A 21,724-nucleotide genomic window follows, 5' to 3' on the forward strand; every position below is an offset into this window, starting at 1 on the left:
TGCAGTATGATTAAAAGACTGAGCTTCACACTATATGATACTATTCATATAAGCAATACCCAAAATGAGAAACATGATTGCTGTACTTACGATGACAGGCAGCTATCAGAATTGTGATACCAATGTTCTGAAATACATGACAAAGCTGTAGAAGGAAGGCAACATAGGAACGTTAGTGATGTTTTCATCCAATGTATATAGATTGCTAAGACACAATATGGATGAAGATCAAGAATCTAGTCTGCTTGCCCTTAGAATGATAGTCAGGTTACTTTCCAAAAGTACTTTAATTATAACTGTGTAGGAGATCTCAAACCATTTGGTATTACATGTATTGTCAGGACTTAGGGCACAGTGACTGCGAAGAAGCCTGGTAAAACTTGATTTCTGCTGATTATTTCTAGAGGTAAGATACAATTTCTCCTTTCCTGTTTGGCAAACAAGGTAATCTGTGGGAAGGTTAGAAATAATGCATATATTTTACATTTCTAATAGTGCAATCCTTTAAATACCTAATCTGAAAACAATCATATTGTTTGTCTACAAGTTTTGTTTGTTCAGAATTTCTTTTAAAAGTGAGCCAATTAAAAGCAAAAACAAAAAACAAAAATAAAACAAAAAACCCTCCTCTGAGTGATAGTATCATGCTTTTCTGCTTCCTGAGAGAATTGCTCTTAGCACCAGTACCAAGAGAGAAAGACCTCAGGCTCTCTTTCCCAGTGGAATATGTGTTCTTTGGTCTCCCTACCCATGCCTGCATGGAGATTCCGGAATAATCTCTTGTTTAAGCCTGCTGACAGTTCAGTAATTGCTCATTCCTGCCTCTGAGATAGTTTCTTGGGCAACTGGGCAATTTTACTAGTCAATTGGTATGGGAGCTCTCTGAGTGGGTTTAAACTTCCCTTTTTGTGTGTATTAAGCACAGGTTCTTCAAAAGTTCTTCAAAGGACCGCAGCCAGGGTGCAAATCTTTGTGTCAGAATTCAAGTGATTGTGATGGTGCTGCAACCTATTCTAAATTTTTCTTTCTTTCTTTCTTTCTTTCTTTCTTTCTTTCTTTCTTTCTTTCTTTCTTTGTAAGTTTATATCCCTCTTTTTTCTTATGAACACAAAGCAGCCTAAATCATTCTCCTTCTCTCAATCTTATCCCCAGCGCAACAACCCTGTGGGATAAGTTGGGCTGATAGTCTGTGACTGGCCCAAAGTCACCCAGTTGGCTCCATGGCTGAATAGAGACTAGAACCCAGGTCTTGTGCTCTTAATCACTACACCACACTGGCTCTCAAAACTGAAGTTTCTTCTTCTTAGACCCATGTAAGATGAAGTTGGTATGGCTTGGCTGAGTGGACTACCCTAGACCATTCAGAGCCAACAATAATTGATCACAGACAGCTTGCCATTTGGATTATATATATTAGACACATTCCTGTGTTCAATTTTTTTCCTCATCCTTGAAATGTATTGAAGACTTTAGACAGGTCACTATAAATTCTTGGCTTAGTCATGTCGTTGCAAGGTTTCTTGCTGAAGTCTGCCCTGTCTTAGCATACACTGCCATCTTTCCTTTCTGCTCTTTGCCTTTGTTGGATTTCATTCCCAGACCTTTCTGCTCTTTGTGATGTACCAATCATTTCACACCTACAATGCACAGGAAATATTATTCAGTTGATCTGATTCTGCACTAAGCTTCAGACTATTTTGGTTTCGGTTTCTGAGAAATCATTCAGTGTGAGAAGGTGAGCTGGGATTGAAAAACAGGCTACTTTTAAAAAGCAAAATGTCAAGCTAAGGACATTCTTTAAGACTTCCCATCACAAATGTGATTTTTAACCTTTGAATTCCTAATTTCTGTTCAACTCTTTTCCACTAACTATGTATGAACTATCTCATAAAATGCATATATTGTTGGACAACCTGTTAGACTGTTGTCTATTTTCTTTAGATTCTTCTTTTCAATATATGAATTAAGGACTGACATTACCATAAGGATTATGATGATGATGACATAACTCTTTTCAGTCCCTGTTTAGAATCCTGAGCTATTCCCCATTCTTAAACTCTAGCACATTAGTTTTAACTGTTTCACTTTAATGGGGCTATGTCTGCCTTCTTTTAATCAGTGTATGCTGTTTGCTGCCTCTCCTCATCCCATCAGACTATCTGCATAGTTCTTATGTTCTTTAATTCTTCTTTCTATAAGTGGGTTGACCTCTGAAACATTTTTGGCAAGTATCAATTTCACTTGTGTCTGAAAGTTCACATTAAACATGTTTCCCCTATTACTTAAAAAAATAATTAATGAAGAAACCATTCTTTGGTTTTCTAGCCAAAGAATAGCCACATGTCTCCTTAGACAACACACTTTCAGTAAATTTCAAAAACTGGACTGCTGAACATGAGTGGGCTGAGAACTGAAATATGTTGCTGGTCCTGCTGGAAAATAAAACTCCATGCTAATTCTCCATGGAGCAACTGCAAAACCATAAATAGTTTTTTAAAAATCACCATGTTGAACAGGAAGTGGCTGTCTAGATTACATTATAGTTTCTTCAAAGCTCTACAGTGATGTAGAACATTTGTGTTCACACATAATTTTAAAAAGGGAGGTCTGTGTCTTAGATATTTTAAATAAATATTAATAAATAACAAGATGTAGTGTCAATAAATGCCACAGAAGACCAGTTCTAAATAAAGCAAATATACTACAATAATTTGAGTGACATACCTCCCGTAATAAATAGGAAGCTTGTAAATCCACAAAGTGTACCATGCTGAAGTCTAAAATAATGGTGTGGATCACATATGTTGCAGGTTCTGAATCAAGTGGGTACAACTGAGTTGTGGATCTCGTTAAAGGAGGCTCTGAGCAAAGCCATAATTTGTTTAGCTCTTCTCTCCTCTTTACAAAGTCATGTCCTGTTGCCCTTTCTCTGGCACCTGAGATATGAATACATTCTGTATCGGAAGGGTATCTTTTCTCATTTCTTGTCCAACGTACCCAGGCCAGAGAAGAAGAAGAGAATGACTCATTTGCTGTGTGAATTCGTCTTAGAAGCTTCTCAGTATAAGGAACCTAGGATGCAAGATAGTTGAAATTCTAGACCAGGATAGGATGATATGGCAATATATTTATATGTTTTCTTCTTGTTATTAATATAACTATATCTAGTAACTACTGCATATATGCATGTTACAAATGTATATATGCAGAACATGGTTGCTTTAGACACCCAGAATATCCAAGAATTCTAGCATTCTCAATTTAATTATGCAATTTAGCATTATCAGAAAGCAGCTTAATTTTAATTTTTACCTTTATCTTAGTAACAAATCTTGTTTTGATGGATAGCATAGTGAACCAGAAGGTAAATAATCTGCTTACCTACTTACCTACCTACCTACCAGTAATACCATGGAGAATTATTTCTAGAAGATTAACAAAAGCTATTTTCCTACTGGTATACTTGTGTTTATTTCTGCAGCAATGGCTCCTTTTGTCATGCAGCTCTTTTGTACTGGGCTTCCTCGCAGAATGGATTGTGTTGTCCAGATTTAGAGGATACAACAAGAAGTTGTGGTATGCAGAAACCATACAGCAAGTCAAATTGTGTTTTCTGAGGACCTAATATACCATGTCAAAATGCCACAACTGCTTTTGAGTGCGAGAACGAATGATGATAAAACCCCCCAGCATAGCCAGTGTGAACTCAATCTGCACCTGAACTGTCAAGTTCAGAGCTCCCTTTTTAAAGGCAGAATTGGAGGGCTTAAATATTTCTGTGTTGTCAGGGAAGTGTACAAGAAGATAGCACCTACATATGTGTACAATATTTTGGCAAAAAAGAAAAACAGAGTCCTGAGCTTTGGGTAACTTAGGTACATGTCAAACTCCACACTCTTGCCAGTGGGGAATTCCTTCTACTTTTTAATGTTTCCCTGATGCTGGCATTGGGGGAACCCTTGCAACACTGATGGGTTAGTAGGGACACCTGATGTCTCCCAGAGAAATGCAAGAAAATGCTACAAAACAGAAGGAAAAAGAAAAAAAGATCCCCTTTGTGCAAATTGCAGCCACCTGGGGAGTTCCAAGCATCTGACAAGTTGGTACCTTGCAAAGAGGGAAAATACCTGTAGCTGGAGGAATGGTACAAATCCAGCAGGACTGGATTTTACAAATGAACACAGTTTATTTGAGAACATTATCATGACACTTTTTTTCAAAAAAGCAGTGCTTTTTTCGTAAAAAAAAAAAAAGGTGCCGGAACTCACGTCGCCACTGGCAGTAAGCACTCAGTGCGCGCGACCACACACACCAATCCCAAGCCCAGCAGCTCCCTCACTATCTCACTATCAGATAGCAGATAGCAGACACAAAAGCAGCCCGCAGGCACTATGTTAATGATGTTTGCTGCTGATCTGCTACGCCATTCAAAATCACTTCGTAAAATCCATTGGAAAAAAAGGTGCCGGAACGCCGTTCCAGTGCGTTCTATGACAAAAAACAGCCCTGCAAAAAAGCAAGGGCAAACCTATGGAGCCCCTGACTGAAGAGGTTCCTCATGGATGCCCACATGGGAACTGCAGAAACTGGACTGACAGCTGGCTTTGACAATCTCCTCCACAAAAGTTGTAAAAATAGAAGTCAAGCAACAGTAAGATGCAAATGTGTCATGGGCTGGTCCCTTCTCTCTCTTTTTCTGGTTATTAAACTCAGGACAATCTTAAGAAGTGGATTTTTTTTTTACTGAAACAACAATATGAATGCTTCCAAAGTTGAGAGAGAAGCATCTGCCTATGCAAAAAGTTGAATCTAAACTGGAAAATTCCTCCCTTCCCTTCCTTTTTGGTAAAGCTTCTGACACCACCCTCAGGGTGGCCTTTGATTTTTGGGGACAAGATGACAGGAACACCAGAGACCCACTAGCTGGGCAGCTCATTTCTCACAATGCCTCCTTACTGGATCAAGAACTGGGTCTCACATATGCTCCCGCTCCAATCCCGAAAACCACTTCCAAAGCAGGCCAATTCTCACACTCTGCCTGAGAAATTTCACCAGGTAGTCTTGAAACTTCAAAGCTCATGCTGCCACCCCCACCCCTGGTCTTCTACCTCCTCCTCAGGATCAGATGAATTTATCTGAAAAGTCTGTAATGAGTTACAGATGGGCCCGCTCTCTACAAAATGGCTTGTGGCTTGTTTGAAGGAAAACAACAATACAAAGAAATCTCTGACCCTGGGTAATGGTTCAGGGGGGTCACAAACACAGGCACAGTTCAAATCCTTGTTCTTTCCTTTCACACTAGACATACTGACTGAGATCAAGGCTCTCATTTCATGTTCATCAAGGGGCACTGCCTTCATATCCATCTGAAACAGAAACAGGGATTTTAATGTCAGCCATTGCAGTCTTTTTGAGTGCAGATGTTCTCTGAATCCCTACTTATCAGCAGGCGGGCAGTACTCTACCTTTTGTAAAATGAAGGCTTTGAAATGTTTCATATTTGCAGATGAGATGGAGGCACAGCACTGGAATATTTTCACACCCTGGATTTCCATGGCCTAAAAAGCAAAACACAGTGTGAAGCTTCACAAGAGGGATTTGCAGTGAAATGCTGCAGCCTGGTACATTTCTGTTGAGGATTTCAGCTTAGCCTTTTCAAGGATGCACCATTCCACTGTCCCACCTTGGTTTTTGCTGTTCTGCCTCACCAATAGTCAGTCAGCATTCCATACCCATTTATCATGGTCAAACACCACCTCACCTGGAGGGTCCCCCCCTTTTTTTCTTCTTTTTTGGCAGCTCTGTAAATATTGGGGTCCTTCCACAAGCCTGTTTATACCTCCTTCTTGGACATGGATAGTGCCATAGGGTCTACACTTGTGGAATGAATTTGCTGTGTATCATGGATGTACAAACCTTTTCACTCAAGGATCAAATACTATTTCAGAATAGGCCTTGGAGGCTGCATTCTAACAGCTAGTGGGCCAGTGGAGTAAGACCAACACCAAAACAATATTTTAGAATGGTAAGAAAATTACACAAAAGCTGGAAAACCACCAAATGATCAGTGGCCTAGGGAAAGAGACATGTTACTTGGTGAACTCTGGAAGGCTAGGTTTGGCCCCTGCACCTTAGGTTTTGTACCCTTGTTGTACCCTTGTATATAATTGGTTTTGTCAATGATAAAAAGAGTTATGAATAGTTAACTAGAAATCTACAACAGGATTTTGTTTAAGTCTCCTGCTGATGCTACTTTGAATGCCTTAACTCTCACCATATAGCATGATAATGTTTTAGAAAAGACCCAAAGGATTGTTTTATGGCTTGGATGCACAACTTATTTTTAAAACTTTAATTGAGTTATTTACTAATAATTATTTTCTAGGACTCTCTGAAGAAGAGCAAATTGTACATTTGGCATGATCCAATACTAGATACATTCAGCAAATAAAGTAGCATTTAGGCAAAGCTGGAATCAAATGTAACTATCAACACACCCTCTGTGCCATAAATGTGCTTGTATTGCAGATTATAGGTAAAAAAGGTGTTAGCAACCACTGTAGCTGTCCGGATGCCAGCAACTCTGCTTTTTCAAGTATGGCTCTTCATTATCAGTCATAATTTTAGTAATTATAGATAATGCACTGCGCAAATATCATTCTTGGACTTAATTGTACCTGACGAGTCCATTACAGGGGTACTAGAATGAGAATGATTATAACAAAGAATATTCATTCCCTCTGAGTCTCATTACCTCACAGTAGTCAGAAAAACTGCGATAAATATTGGTGTTTGGAATCTGACCCAATGTCAGCATCTTCATTCTGAAACAAGGTATAAGTTAGATCTCACTCCCATTTTTAGAGACTGTGTATAGCCAATAGTGGCAAATTTTAATCTATCCATTTCCCCCTGGAAGTACCCCTGAAATAATTTGTTTACAGAAAAGGAAGGAAACCATGATGGTTACTGACAACAATCCAACCTGGGATGTGGTTTCAAAAATGGGACTATCAGAACATCAAATGAGAGGTGGATAATATGGCCATTCTTAACAGGTGGGGGGGAATTAGAACTCTCCCAACATGATTCAAGTAAAAGTAGAATTATAGAGTTGGAGGAGCTTTACTGGTCATCTGGTGTAGCCCCCAGCCCCTGCTTGGAGAACATAAACAAGGAAGGGACCATAACTTGTCTCAGAAATTGGTTTGATTGTCAAAATGATCTCATCACCAAGATGTTTCATCTAATTTTGAAACCACATTTCAGTAGAATGTGATACTATGGCCATTAAAGTTTAATTTTAGAACTTGTCGGGTACTTTATGTGTGGTCATGAATGATTAACCTTGAAATGAGAAGATGTACCATAGATATCATCATTATCATTGCCTTATCATACTATCACAACTGAGATCAAGTGACAGAAATTATAACCTCATCAATGTTTAAATTACATTAATCACACCTCCCTTCTTCACAAAGAAATAATCTTCTGGGTACTTTTCTAATATACTCCTGCAACAACTGAATTTCTTTTTTTAAAAATACACATTTTTCTACAACCCCATGAGGCAAAACTACAATAAGAGGCAGTACCTGTGTGACCTGACACTTATTATGAAAAATGCAAATCCCATGGCAATTCCTAAGCCAATATCTAGTCCCAGACAGATTACGGCCAGAAAGGTCACAATCCAAATTCCCTTTAAGGAAAAAGAAAAGAAAAGACACAGGATCAATATTAATTACTTAACAAGCAGAAACCTGAAATAAAACAAGGTACAGTGTGATGGATGATGGTGGGATATTTTTTGGCTTACAGAGAATGAAAGCACTGAAAGATTTTTACATGTAGATTTAATGACTAAATGTAATGTGGAGTCCTCATATATGCTCCATCATTTAACCCTGCAGTCATATAGATATTTTTACATAATGTGTTCATCATGCAATCATGATTCCTTATGGTTTTTTGCAGGTTTTGTAGAGGACATAGTGATCCCCCAATTTAGCTTCTGTTTTGAGGAGAACATTCATTATTTTTTTTTGAATGGGAAAATGAGTCATTATTTTTGAAAGTACTATTTCAACTGGTAGTGCAACTGTGTTTGCACTATTCCACTATAACACAGGTTCACTCAGAGATTATATAGCTGAAAAGTTATTTGAATAGAGCTCAGATCTCAATTATCTGATGAAACCAAAAGTAGATATAGCAGCTAATAACTTTGTACAGAAAAGCTTGCACACACTTACCTAGTGCAAGTTTCATTGCACTTAATTGGACTTATTTCTGACTTGACATGCATAGGATTCTAGTGTAAAATGTTATAACTTCTCTTTGTTGTTCATAATGGCTTAGTCCAGCTATAGTGATTCCCATCTGCTAAACCATAACATATCAGCATGGGACCAAGGTGTAGACTCACATAATTCCTCTTCAGCTATCACATTCCATTCTCCCTCAGCTTCAGAATGCTATCCTAGTCTCTTAAACTACAATTTTCCATGATGAAGAAACCATGGTTTACGTGCTTCCATCAAACTAGGATATGAAACCAAGATCTGATGCTGGTTCAAAGCTTCTTTCTGAACAAGTACTTAAACCAATTTACCAATTTTGCTGCTCTTTGACCCTTTAAGAAAAATTCACATATCCCTATGATTTTTGCTTAAATGATATAAATTCATAGGAGAAAATACCACAGAGGAAAGAGTTAACATTCTTTCTCCTGATGCCATGTCTGTTTTTGCAAATATTTAGAGATATGATATCTGATTATGACTTTCTTGTCATTTTGTCTAGTTTGATCCCAGGTCCCCTTGACCAACACAGTCCAAAGCAGTAGGGCAATTTAATTGCACTGGTATAATATTACCCTGCTACCCCATCTCATTTCTCTTTCCAGCCTTGTGTAGATCACGTAGCACTTACAAAATCATATTTATCCTGTCTCCACAGGAAAGGGACATCCATAAATTTTTCAAGAAATGGGAACATGTTGACTAGTACAATTGCTGCCGAAACAGCCTGTGCAAATTAGAAAAAAAGTTAAGAGTAAGAGCTTAGAATGTCGTAGGAAGAAAGGACAGTACTTGTTTAATTACTGAAGCTATATTGGAATCTAATATTACATAACACCTACAATTATATTTCATATTATACTTCACCATCAAATATAACCTCCAACTACACTGCTCCTGAAAAAACTAGCATCTATGTTGTTGTTATGTGCCATCAAGTAATTTCTGATTTATAGCAACCCTATGAGTACTCTCTACAAGATGACAGGTCGGTTCAGCTCTTGTAAAGTTAAGGCTGTGGCTTCCTTTATGGAATCAGTCTGTCTCATAATTGGACTTCCTCTTTTTCCTCTGCCTTCATCTTCCCTGGCATGATTGTCTACTCTAGTGAGTCTTGCCTGCTTATGGTATGTCTAAAGTACATCAGCCTCAGTTTCATCATTTTTGTTTCCAGGGAAACGTCTGGTTTCATTTGATCTAGGACCCACTTGTTTGTCTTTCTGTCTGTCCAGGGTATTTGCCAAGCTCTCCTCCAACACCATGTTTTGAACACATCCATTTACTTCTTGACAGCTTTATTCAATCTCAGCTTTCATACATAGTGATTGGGAATACATAGTGTGGATGATCTTGGTCTCCAGTGGAACATCCTTACACTATTTTTTCTAGTGCCCTCATTGCTGCCCTTACAAGACTCAGCAGTCTTCTAATTTTTTGGCTATAACATCCATTTTAATTGATGGCTGAACCAAGGTGTGCAAAATCTTTCACAATTTCAGTTTCTTCACTGTCAAAATTTTATAGTTGTATAATGCTTTGGTAGTCATCATTCTTGTTTTCTTAAAGTTTGACTGCAGTCCTGAAGCCTCTGCTGTAGGAAACCATTGTGTTTCTGCATATTCTCTCCTAACAGTAGCTTCTTGTGCACAACAGAGGTTATACATAAGGACAGTCAAGTGCTCAGGCACAATGAGTACTTTCAGAAACATCCATAGCTTTTTGTGAACCACACGGTCAAAGACTTTGCTATAGTCTATAAAGCATAGACTGAACTTCTACTTCCAACAGATGCAAAGAGAACATGTTAGCAATATGATCTCAAGTACCTTTGCCTTTTTGGAATCTAGCTTGAATGTCAGGCATTTCTCATCTAGGGTACAATTCCTTGTTGCAACACCTTGAGCATCACTTTGTTTGCATGGGAAATTAGAGCAGTAGTCTCTTTAGTTGCTGCACTCCTTTGCATCTCCTCTTTTGGGAACCAGAATGTATATTGAATGTTTCCAATCTGTTGGCCACTACTTTGTTTTCCATATTTTTTGGCATATTCTTGTTCAGATTTGGACAGATTCCGTTTCTGCAGCTGGGAGTAATTCTGTTGGTACCCTATCTACACGAGGTGCATTATTTCCTCCAGTTCCTTTCAGAGCAGCTTTCACTTTATTTTCTAATATTGTAGCTTCTTCCTCATAGTATTCCTCTCTGCTGGCATCTGTTGTTCTTTCATCTCTTCTGTATAGTTTTCTCTATATAGTTTCCTCCTCCTCTGTATTTTTTCCTGGTCAGATGCCCATGTTCTCTGGATATTTCAGCATTCCTAACCTAGGTTTGAATTTCCCTTTGATTTCTTGGATCTTCTAGAAGAGGTCTTTTTTCCCCATCTGTTGTTCTCTTCTATTCCTTTGCACTGAGCGCTGCGATAGTTCTTTTTGTCTCTGTGTGATAATCATTCAAAAGTTGCATCAGTTCTGATGGTTATGCTGATAGGTATTCCAATAATTCCAATTGATATAATTGGACATTGCATTATAGCCCCTTACTGCCTGTGCTACATCTTGCCTCACAGTTACAAGCACTCCATTTCCCCTGAGTTTGTATTTCCAGTGTAAAACACTTGGTGTTTGTCTGACAAAAAAGTCCCATTCCTGTCCATTTAATTTGGCTTAGATGAAGTACTACAATATTTAACCATTCAATTTCTTGTTTTACACTTTTGACTTCACCTTGATTCATACTTGACATGCTCCATATTGCAATTATATATGTTGTGCAGCATGGGATTTTCCTTTCACCTCTGTACATTTTGATTTTGATTTAGTTGCATCTTTAGTGGCAGTGCTATATCTGCTTGTCCTTTGCTTTTAGCTTGTTGAGTGCCTTCTGATCTGGGATTCTCATAACATTGATATATGCGTTCTGAAATTCATTTGTAATTCTAAAGAAAGAACTTCTTCCTTTAGTGGAAAGAACGGAGAAATAAAGAGGAACTTCTTCTGAAAAGTGCAGCAGATGGACTGGATACACAACCAAGTAATTTCTTAATGTTAAATTTTACTACTAGCTGGTCTCTTTCAAATGTCAAGCTTGGTTCCATCACCTTCAGGCCATTCCAGAGATAAGAGATGGGTTTGCTACCAATCCAATCATACCCAAGGAGGAAAGCCAGGACTATTTCGGGGCGTACCATAAAATGGCAGTACATAAACTGAGGCTGCGTCAAGTGTGGCTGTGGATATAGTTTGGAAGAATATTTCCTGCCAAGTCGCTGTGTAGCCTGTGATAGCATGGTCTCCTTCCCTGCCTATTATCTGCCTTCAGTGAAATCAGGCTGGTATTACTGCTAGTCTCTCTCCCTCATTTGACATGAAGGTTCAGGAAATATTTCCCTCAAGATGCTTCTCATGCAGAGTCCAGCCCAGAAAGCTGCTAAAGAAAACACTGAACAACTCTTGAGGAAACTATTTTTAAAGTCTTATAAAGAGAATGAATGAATGAGCTTTTCTATCTCTTCGTCATGTTAGAGGTACCCATGTTCATATGGCCAAGGGGAAGACTTTTTATAGAGAGTTATGTTCCAAACCGGCATTACATACATGTGTCCAATTAATGGGATTCAATTGCTGAGGTTCTGCTTCATATACACTTACATTAGGAGGGTACTGGAAGAGGGAGCCAAATTTTAGCACAGCCACCAGCATTAAGGAAATTCCAATCAGAGCTGCAAGCTAATAAAAATATTGTGTTAGACATTTGTTCTGGAATGGATCATTTATTATTCTGTTGATGAATTTAATGTCACCTACAGCAGTGCATCTTACACAGGGTGTATTCATAATGGTGTGTTTAATGGAAATCAACATGCCAAAATTTAATTTGTATCACTCTGATAGATATCTTATTAATTTGTCCAAGTGGAGATGAGAGTGCTATGGATTTAGAAGCTACCCTACAACAATTGTCATGAGCAAAGGATGGTATAGTAAGATGAGGAGAAAATGTTATTGGAGTGGTGGAGGATCCAGATGCCCCCCCCCCCCGATCCCTTCACTATTTTGAAGGCTTCTGGTGGATTGGATCCTGCACTGTCTGGTCTGACTGAGGTGTTTGTGAATGTCCATTCAGCTCATAGTATGGTCTCACTCATCTATTATATGATAGTGGGTGAGAGGGCTAACCTGGCATCCATCACAGGGACCAGAGTGATGCAAACATGACCCAGGCTAGAGACCTGGGGAAGTAGGGAGTTGCCATGTTCCATTAAAGCTCAGTCTCACATACCAAGAAACCCCCCACCCATCCATCTTGCAACATGCTGTGAGGTCTGCACCTTGCATTAGGCCCAGACAACTGACTGGGGATACTATTCGTGCCCAACCTGCCATCCACTGGATGAGCCAATCTTGTATATGATGTTGGAGAACACTGAGACTCTGGTCCTGGGAGACTTCAATATCCATGCTGAGCCTGTCTTAATAGGACCAGCTTGGGACTTCATGTTCTTCTGGTAATTTTGATGAGACCCTTGTCCACTATGGAATAGTGAAGTATGACACATCATTGACTCCTGAGTATGGTCTCCAGGAATATAGAGCTTGGTAAATCTATGGATTGGCAGTTCCCTGGTCCAGGAATTAGCTATTTGCCTATTCTGGATGGGGTTACACTTCCTCTGAAGGAACAGGTACATAGTTTGGGGGTTCTCCTGAATCTCTTTCTATCAGTAAAGGTTGAGGTAATCTCAGTGGCCCAGAGAACCAATTACTAACTTTGGGTGGTATGCTAACTACACCTGTTCTTGAAGCGAGATAGCCTAGCCACAATGACCCATGCACTGGTAACCTTCCAATCAGGCTACTGCAATGTATTCCTCTTAGAACCATCTCTGTCCCAGATTCAGAATTTGCAGGTTACACAGATGCAGCAACTAGAGCACTCACTGGGACACCCAGCTATGTTCACACAACATATGTGGGTTAAAAGAACTGTACTGGCTACCAGCCACATTCTGAGTTAGCTAATTCTTATACTATCTAGCAGACTGCCTTTCCCTATATATACCCTGCAACCTTCAAAATCATCATAGAAGGCCCAGCTGGTCATTCCAAAATTAACAAAAAGTTGCCACATAATACCATGTTAGTAGGCCTTCTTGGTAGTGGTGCTCACCCTTTGGAAAAACATACCCTGTGCAATTTGAGAAGCAGATGATATAGCAAGTTTCAACACCTTCTGAAAATGCACCTGTTCACCCCAACATTCCCTGGCATGCAATTAAATTAATCATGCTGCTTCATTTAACGTTCCTTGTATTGCTCTGGGTATTGCTCTGTAGTATTCTTGTAATTTAAATGTAATTGTTTTACTGTTGTATTTTAAATGTGATTTTAATAATTTTGTCAACTACTTAAAGATTTTATTGTATTTAATGGTATATAAATATAACAAATACATAAGTAAATTTAATAGAAATATAACATTGGTTATGGTAGAAGATCTACTAAAGAAGTATCATAAATTATTTTGTGGCATCTTCATTTGTCAAACTGGTAACTATTCTGATTCTGGGCCCAATTCTTGGTGTTTGTTATTGCTGCCTGAAACTAGGAAGGACCATCTCCTTCTGTATGAACCTGCCTGTCAGTGATGGTCATCTTCAGAAATCCTGTTCCATGTCCTGCCACCAAGAGGTTGGCAGGGACATGAGAAAGACAGGGGTTTTCCAGAGGTGGCATCCCAATTGTGGAAGATGATCTCTTCTTTGTTCTCTTTTCAGCTGGAAGTTTTGTGCTTTGTGATCCCCTTTTAGGGGTAAGAAGTGCTATATAAATGTTTTTATAAATAAGTAGTGTGAGATGTTTCTTAACAGAAGAGAGCAAATAATCACCACTTGCAAATAAACACTCCACCCTTTACATTTGCTAGTGTGAGTGTACTTTCAAAAACAAGAAAAATAATTTGTCTAAGTGGCAAAGTCAATTACTGAGCTGTTCCTAAAACAAGAAACTGAAAGACACAAACTACAATGAGGCAGTTCTCCAGAAGCACAGTTTTCAAAAGATTCAAGAGATAATCTTCTACATTTATGTATTTGCTTGTTAGGGCAGAATCCTATTGCTACCAGATATCCTCGGGGGAGCCATAGTATTTTTCAGGGTCTCTGCCACAAGGTCTTTAACCTCTGTGCTTGGACTCTGGTGACCAAGCCCCTGCTCCATCAGTGCAGAAAGAATCCTACTGACTTTCTTTCCAAGAACAGGAATGCTCCTTGGAGTGTGGGGGAAAATATCTAGATAAAATGCACAGGGCAAGATGCGATGGGAGCAGGATTGCCACTCCCATCCCTTGCTCTGACCTCTGGATGCAGGTAAGACTCCAAGTTAGGAGGCTTATGTGCATCTAGAGTGGGGATAATAGAACTGAGCCCCTTGTCTATTCAATTAAGGTAAAAATACAGATAAATCATCTCCACATTTATATTCTTTACTTTATAGTAAATCTGAAACATGAAATTTCTTTTGAATCAACAAACATATTTTGCTGATTTGAGTTCCATATTGTATAGAGGAAAAACAGGCCCCAGTTAGCAATCCTAAATGCAGATATGAATCAATCAGGAGCTTTTAAAATCAACAATCACCTGAGTTTTTCCACCTGTTTTCTCTTGAATAACAGTTGTAGACATAGCACAGCTGACAGCAAAATTTCTAAAAAGTGAACTGAAGACATTGCATAGCCCAATTGCCATTAAATCCTGCATGTAATAAATCAAAATTAATACCACTCAAATTACTGTGATAGAAATATTCTTGAAGAAAATACTGATTATATGAGCAAACAATACACCTCAAAGCAACAACTACTAGTGTTTTTGATAGCGAGAAGTATGCATGTGTTATTTGCAATTATTATAGTAAACTTATGTCTGTATCTAAAGTTTAAAAGTAGCCCTGGAAGAGAAAGCAGAGGAGGAGCAATGCTCTCTATTTTTTCTCCTTTCTGAAGCTTCTGCCGTCAGCTGAATTAGGAATCCATTGAGAAGAGCATGAGGGGAATGAGTACACATAAACTATATTTGTTAGGGAAACAACCCTATCCTTTGGCAGAGAAAGCATTAATTGATGAAATGGGAATACAACATTAAGGCCTCCAAGGAGAGGGACTGACACACTTGTGCAGCTGCTTACAATAGTGTCCAATGTGGTGAATTGTTGCATGCCAAAAATAAGCTCAACCACCTCTTCTTCAGCTTCCTCTACCTCAGCTTGGAAGCCTGTGCTCCAGTCTTTCCTACCACAGGGAGACTAGTGGGAGATCTACATTAGATCCCCTTGTATTTATAAGGGAGCATAGTCACAGTATTTATGAAAAATGCATATACCTCTGTTGGGGAACATGCTGAAGAGTACAGCACAGCTTCCACAGCTGTGTTAAAAATGTGATCTTGGGTTTCCGTACAAATGTAATTGATAGAGAAATAAAAGGTATTGGAAAGGTGATGTGTGTAGGGAAATTCTCCATAAAGAACCCCTTACAAAGCATGAATAAGCAAAGAAGTGGGATTAAGAAAGAAAAGAGAAGAAACAACAGCTCCTTCTGCCCTCTCACAAAAGAAGAGAAGTGAAGGAGAGGCTGTGATGCTTCTTGCTGCAGTCCTCATACAGGGTGAAGCCAATAGGACCAGCACCCCATTTCCCCTGCATCCCAAAGCAAGTGCAGCCCCACTCTGGTGCTGATCTTCCCACAAGTTAGATGCACTGAAGTCAATGTAACTGCCCTTGAGGAAGCACCATTGAAGATTATGTGATTTATGTGCATTTCAGCTGGTTGTTGCTTGAGGCAAGAGGGCAAAGGGGACAATGGAGAAGGCTTGAAAAAGCATTGCAAACTTTATTTTTTCAGAGATCAATGGAAGGGAGGGAAGACTATTGCATTTACTCTCCAGTTCACCAGGCAAGTGGGAGAGGTGTGGGGTGGCGGGGAGAGAGGGGAAAGACACTTGAAGAATGATTAGCTTGTTGAAGTGATAGGCACTTCCTCTTGCAGCACTGCTTTCCTGCCTGCAATGCGCTGAAGCCCTCCTCTTGCTTCACAGAATAGTCCTGCAATCTTAGCACACATTTAAATATATTATGTGGGGAAAAGTCAACATATTACAAGGTCATGATACAACTGGTCTGAATATAATGGCAGAAACAGTATGAAAAGGCCAGTCTGGGGTGAACTCCATCTGCCATGCCAATGGGTCAGGCATTACAAAAAATCCCTTGTGCAGATCAGACCTAAACTCTGTGACTTCAGCAAAGCTTTTGATAAAGTGCCCCATTATATCCTATAGCTAATTAGCTAAAAGATGGATTGCTCGATGGCTATCAGGTGGATCCACAGTTGGCTACAGAATTGGATTCAAAGAATGCTCATCAATGGCACCTTCTCAGACTGGGGAAAGGTAACAAGGGGGGGGGTCCTGAAGGTTCAGTCCTGTGGCTCTTCAATATTTTTATTAATGATTTGGATGAGGAAGTACATGAAATGATTATCAGATTTTAGGTGACAGAAAACTGGTTGGGATAGCTAATAATCTGGAAGACAGAAATAAAATTCAAGGTGATCTTGATAGGCTGGGGCACTGGCCTGAAAACAACAGAATGAAATTCAGTTGGGACAAATGCCAAGTTCTGCACCTAGGAAAAAAGAAACCAAAAACATCATTACAAGATGGGGAACACTTGGCTCAACAATACTGCAAATGAGAAGGATCTTGGAATTGTTGTATTTCACAAGCTGTATATGAGTCAATAATGTAATGTGACTGCAAAGAGGACACATGCTATTTTCGGCTGCATTAATTGAAGCATCACTTCCAAATCATGTGAAGTATTAGTTCCCCTCTACTCAGTATTGGTCACGCCTCCTCTCATGTACTACATCCAATTCTGGGCACCACACTTCAAGAAAGATACAGAAAAGTGGAAAGAGTTCAGGGGAGGGCAACAAGGATGATCGGGGATTGGAAACAAAGCCCTGTGAGAAGGGATTGAAAGAACTGGGCATGTTTAGTCTTGAGAAGAAAAGACTGAGGGGAGATATAATGGCACTCTTCAATTACATGAAAGGCTGTCACAAAGAAGACGGACCGGATCCCTTCTCAATCATGCCAGAGTGCTGGACACGGAATAACAGGCTCAAGTTACAGGAAGCCATGTTCCAGATGAACATCAGGAAGAACTTCCTGTCTGCTAGAGCAGTACAGCAATGGAGCCAATGACCTAGGGAGGTTGTGGGATGTCCTACATCAGAGCTCTTCAAGATGCGACTGGACAGCCACCTGAGAGGGACAGTTTATCGTGGAGCCTTGCACTAAGCAGGAAGTCAGACCCGATGGCCTTCTGGCCCCTTCGAACTCCACTATTCTGTGATTCTATGAGTGTGGGTTAACATGTTGTCTGATCCCAGTCAGTGTGTGTGTGTATGGGTGATTAGGGGGAATGATTGTTAAGCAGTGATATATAGTTGTGAGCTATATGTAAAGTACTTTGAGATAATCAGGTGTTGAGCGACCTGGACCTGGTGAAGATGAGAATATAGAACAGGTTTGTTGTAGGGAGATGTGGCTATGGGAACTGACATAATGAGCAGTAGCACTTCAGAATTTACCATTACATATTTTTCGAATGTGATATAGAACTCTTACCTGAGTGTGTCTGATGTGATAGTTGTGAATATTTGCATACTTCTTTCCCACAAAAATGAGAAGGAAATAGCTCACTATTGCCAAGGATGATGCATGTAATATGATCTTGCTCAATTTTGAAAGGTCAGGGAAAGTAGGATGCAAAAACCTGGAATAAAATAAATATATTCAGTCCCCCAGTATATTGCACAAAGAATGTCCCTAAGCATGTGCACAATATGATGTCTTGTAGTTTTGTTAGCTTTTTACTTGGCTATCACTTTCAGTTTCAGCACAAACACCATGACCATCAAGAAGGCATGCAGAGCATGATCTGTTAGTCCACATACAATGAATTATAATTTTTATTATTAGCCATGTTGAGAGCTTTTAATGAGAGAGGAGATACAACTCTTTTCAACCAATATAGATAGATAAGCAGACAACATTGTTTAGTACAGAAATGAGCTCCTTGGAATACTACACTAAACTCTTGTTGAGAAAGTACACATGAAGAAGCACCACAGTAATTATGGATTTGCATGAAGACAGGTGCTGTGGGCATCGCAATGCTTGCAAGGACATAGAAAGGTAGCAATGATCAATCACCACTGCTTTTATATTTTGTAAGTGAGCCCACCTGCTGACTTCAAGGAGTTGTTGACAAGAATATGCTCTAGTCTATAATAATTTTAATGTGCTAAATTGAGCTGGCTTTAGTGAGTGCTACTGACATGTACAAAAAAAAGGACAACAAACAAACAAACAAACAAACAAACCAGCATGGGCTGACTGAAAAAAATGGCAAACACCCACCACAAAGTTTACAAGGATCTTGCATCATTGCTTTGATAAGCATCTTTGGAATTCAAGCATCCAGTGGAATTCCAAAGAAAATGGACAGCTCCTGAACAGGGAAAATATATTTACAGAGTTCTGCCAAATCACAAGTGACATTGTAGTTAGCAGTATTCTTTGAAGTCACATGCTATATTCACTGTGGATTACCAACCTGTCAGGTGCCATTTGAAATACTTGTTTACTGGATTCAGCATCCAGTTGAGTTTGGGAACGAAGTATGGTAAATATAATAATCTGTGAAAGAATAACAGGGAATTATCCAACATGTTATTAACTATGTGAGCCAAAGTCTGTCTGTCTATCTGTTATGGTGCTGGTAACTGCCCTGTTCTAGCTGGAGAGAGGACTGTAACACACAATAATACAGGGCAGTATTATGGCAGGTCAACTCTGCTCAGCTCAACTAAATTCATTTACCCAACACTTGCACACAGCAGTTAGCATTACAGACAAAGCATCCAGATGTGTTAATGGACACTTTTTTTCCTGAGCACTAACTGCTGTATGTAGGACAGGCGCGCGTATTTCAATTTTGCATGTTTTGCATATGTCAAAAGTGTATTTTGATAGCTGTCAAGAAAAGGAAAAATGCTTTTAAAAAAATCCAAAACCCTGTATTAGGTTTTCCTAGGTCAACGTTCATACTCCATCCTAACACTACATAGTGGAAGCTTTCCATTTTCACACTCATGAAACTACAGAGGTCCACAAGTGTACAATTGTGGCAATTATGATGATGATGTATAAAATATTTGCACATGTTGTAGGTGTATTTAATTTTTTAAAAAAATAGGTAGCCAACTACTAGCAACCTTTCAAATATGCCTTTTGGACTATGAGTGACTGTCAAAATTGAGTTTCCAGAACCTTGCTGTCAAACTGGGCCTTGAGATCTCTGAAGGAAAAATGGTTAAATGAGGGGGGAAAAACCTGTGGTGAGTGAAAAAAGGACATGTGATCAGGATGGGGAATAAGTTAATCCTGCCATGGAGTTCCCTGGGATACATGTGGGAGGACCAAAGGGGAAGGAGGGGATGAACAGCCCACAAGCTCAGTTGTCTATCAGGCACATCATGGATGGTTTTGCCAGCAACCAACCCACCAAGGCTTATTGCCAAGGTGGGCCAGTGTGATATGTCAACTTGTCTGATTTCAGTTCACAAAATGTTTCTCCCCAACACCAGTCTCTTAGCTTATAGCTGCCAGTCAATAAACGTTACCAATGATCATTTAAGCAAGTATCCTTTAGTTCTCAGATCACATGAAAGAAGCATAGTCAGTTCATGAGATTTTAAAAATGGCAATATGCTTAAAGTGAATACTTAAGAGTTTTTTAAAAATTCTGTCCTGAAATTCTAATATCAGGTTAAGAATTTTGACTCTGCTTCAGACAACAGTGACTAAAACTGAAACTACACTGGTATTCCCATTTTATTATACATATTCTTTCCTTATTTGATAATAAGTTAGTATTCAAAGGATCCGATATCTTTAATATAGATCAGTGCCATATCCATTCCTACATTGCAAACATATATTTTGCAATAAATGTTTAATAGTGCATTACCTGTAGCATGTTAGCCATACACTAGGTTCAGAAATACAATAAACAATTGTCACTTAATTTTTTCCAGTTTTTTGGTGAAGGATGTCCATTATCTATTAACACTTTAAGCTGAATTTCGAAACACAATGAACCAATGTGTCCTTTTCCTTTAAAAATAAATCCCGTGCATTCTGTTCTCTTTTCTCCAGCAGTCTGTTTTTTGTTCGGCAACATATCTAGCATCCTTTGATAGAAACATTAGTTTAATAGAGCATTTTAATGCTCCAGGCCATTACTGGACATGGAAGTGTCTATTAACTTCAGCAGTAGATTTTGATTAATGCACATGTACAGGTGAAAGAACACAATTCCCATATTGGGCTGCTATTATTGTAATACAAACTGCAAATATAGAGAACACAGCTGGGATCAACAGTGAATGCTGCCATGTGCAGTGTTTCTGCTCTGGATGCTCCATTCCATTCCTGCTCCCACCAAGCTTCTCTTTTCCCCCCACAACAGTCTATCAGCATTCCATGCCAACTGAACATGTTCAGCCTTCACTAGGCTATTTTTGGGTCCTCTATGCCCACTCCCCACTGTTTTTCCTAAGCAATTTTGTACTTCTGCAAATCCTGATCCTGGGGATACCTCCCTATTCTATCTGTTATGCAGTCAAATACATTTGGATTTCTTTGAATCCAGCCTGCAGATTCTGCAACGGACCAGCTTTTTCTGAATTGCATAGACTTGTGGACTGTTTAAAAAAATATTGGGGGAATTCACGCAAATTTGCAGTGCTGCAAGTGGAATGAAATTCATGTACATCCTTTTAAAAAATCTGATTCTGTCAATGAGCAGACAACAGAATGAAAGATGGTAGACAACAAACACAGATGGAATGAGTTGAACTAAATCTGTATATCCCTGTTGTATATTAGTGCTACATCATTCACAGAGAATCTTTCCTCCGAATCATAGTCTAAAGACAGTATCAGTTTTGAAGAACACTGTTCCATGGACCAGTTCTATGTTAAAACCCCACACTAAGTGATTCATATCTAGTAAGAAAAGATGGACTGTTGTGCATAAATATAATTTTATTCAAATAATATATGATACCTACCAAAAAAAAACTCCATAGGAAATTCAACAGGATAGTGTTTGTAAGTTATCTTAATGCATTTACTGACCCTCAGCATTAGTAAAGAAAGCAAGAACAACAGTATACTGGTGGAACTGGCTTTTGGAAGGCCCATGCAGTAATAGACCAAGTTCTGAAAAAGAGAAATGCCAACAAAAATGTTCAGAGGGAATTCATTTTTACAAGGGTTCATTCAT

General features: G+C 39.1%; 1 protein-coding gene across 1 annotated transcript in view; it reads right to left on the bottom strand.

Moving 5' to 3' along the window:
- The window catches only part of SLC26A8 (solute carrier family 26 member 8), a 39,208-nt gene that overhangs the window by 2,911 nt on the left and 14,573 nt on the right, over positions 1–21,724 (bottom strand). The window contains exons 7-19 of the mRNA XM_044430337.1: positions 21,521–21,660; positions 19,640–19,649; positions 18,989–19,071; positions 17,998–18,145; positions 14,944–15,057; positions 11,954–12,031; positions 8,938–9,033; positions 7,599–7,705; positions 6,755–6,824; positions 5,466–5,558; positions 5,232–5,366; positions 2,725–3,072; positions 60–145 (exon numbers count right to left, since the gene is read on the bottom strand). Of these exons, the coding sequence (XP_044286272.1) occupies positions 60–145; positions 2,725–3,072; positions 5,232–5,366; positions 5,466–5,558; positions 6,755–6,824; positions 7,599–7,705; positions 8,938–9,033; positions 11,954–12,031; positions 14,944–15,057; positions 17,998–18,145; positions 18,989–19,071; positions 19,640–19,649; positions 21,521–21,660 (1,508 nt within the window). The remainder of the gene's footprint in view (positions 1–59; positions 146–2,724; positions 3,073–5,231; positions 5,367–5,465; positions 5,559–6,754; positions 6,825–7,598; positions 7,706–8,937; positions 9,034–11,953; positions 12,032–14,943; positions 15,058–17,997; positions 18,146–18,988; positions 19,072–19,639; positions 19,650–21,520; positions 21,661–21,724) is intronic.

Source organism: Varanus komodoensis, unplaced genomic scaffold (genome assembly GCF_004798865.1).
Source record: "Varanus komodoensis strain SLA01 unplaced genomic scaffold, ASM479886v1 scaffold20_1, whole genome shotgun sequence".
Lineage (NCBI taxonomy): Eukaryota > Metazoa > Chordata > Lepidosauria > Squamata > Varanidae > Varanus > Varanus komodoensis.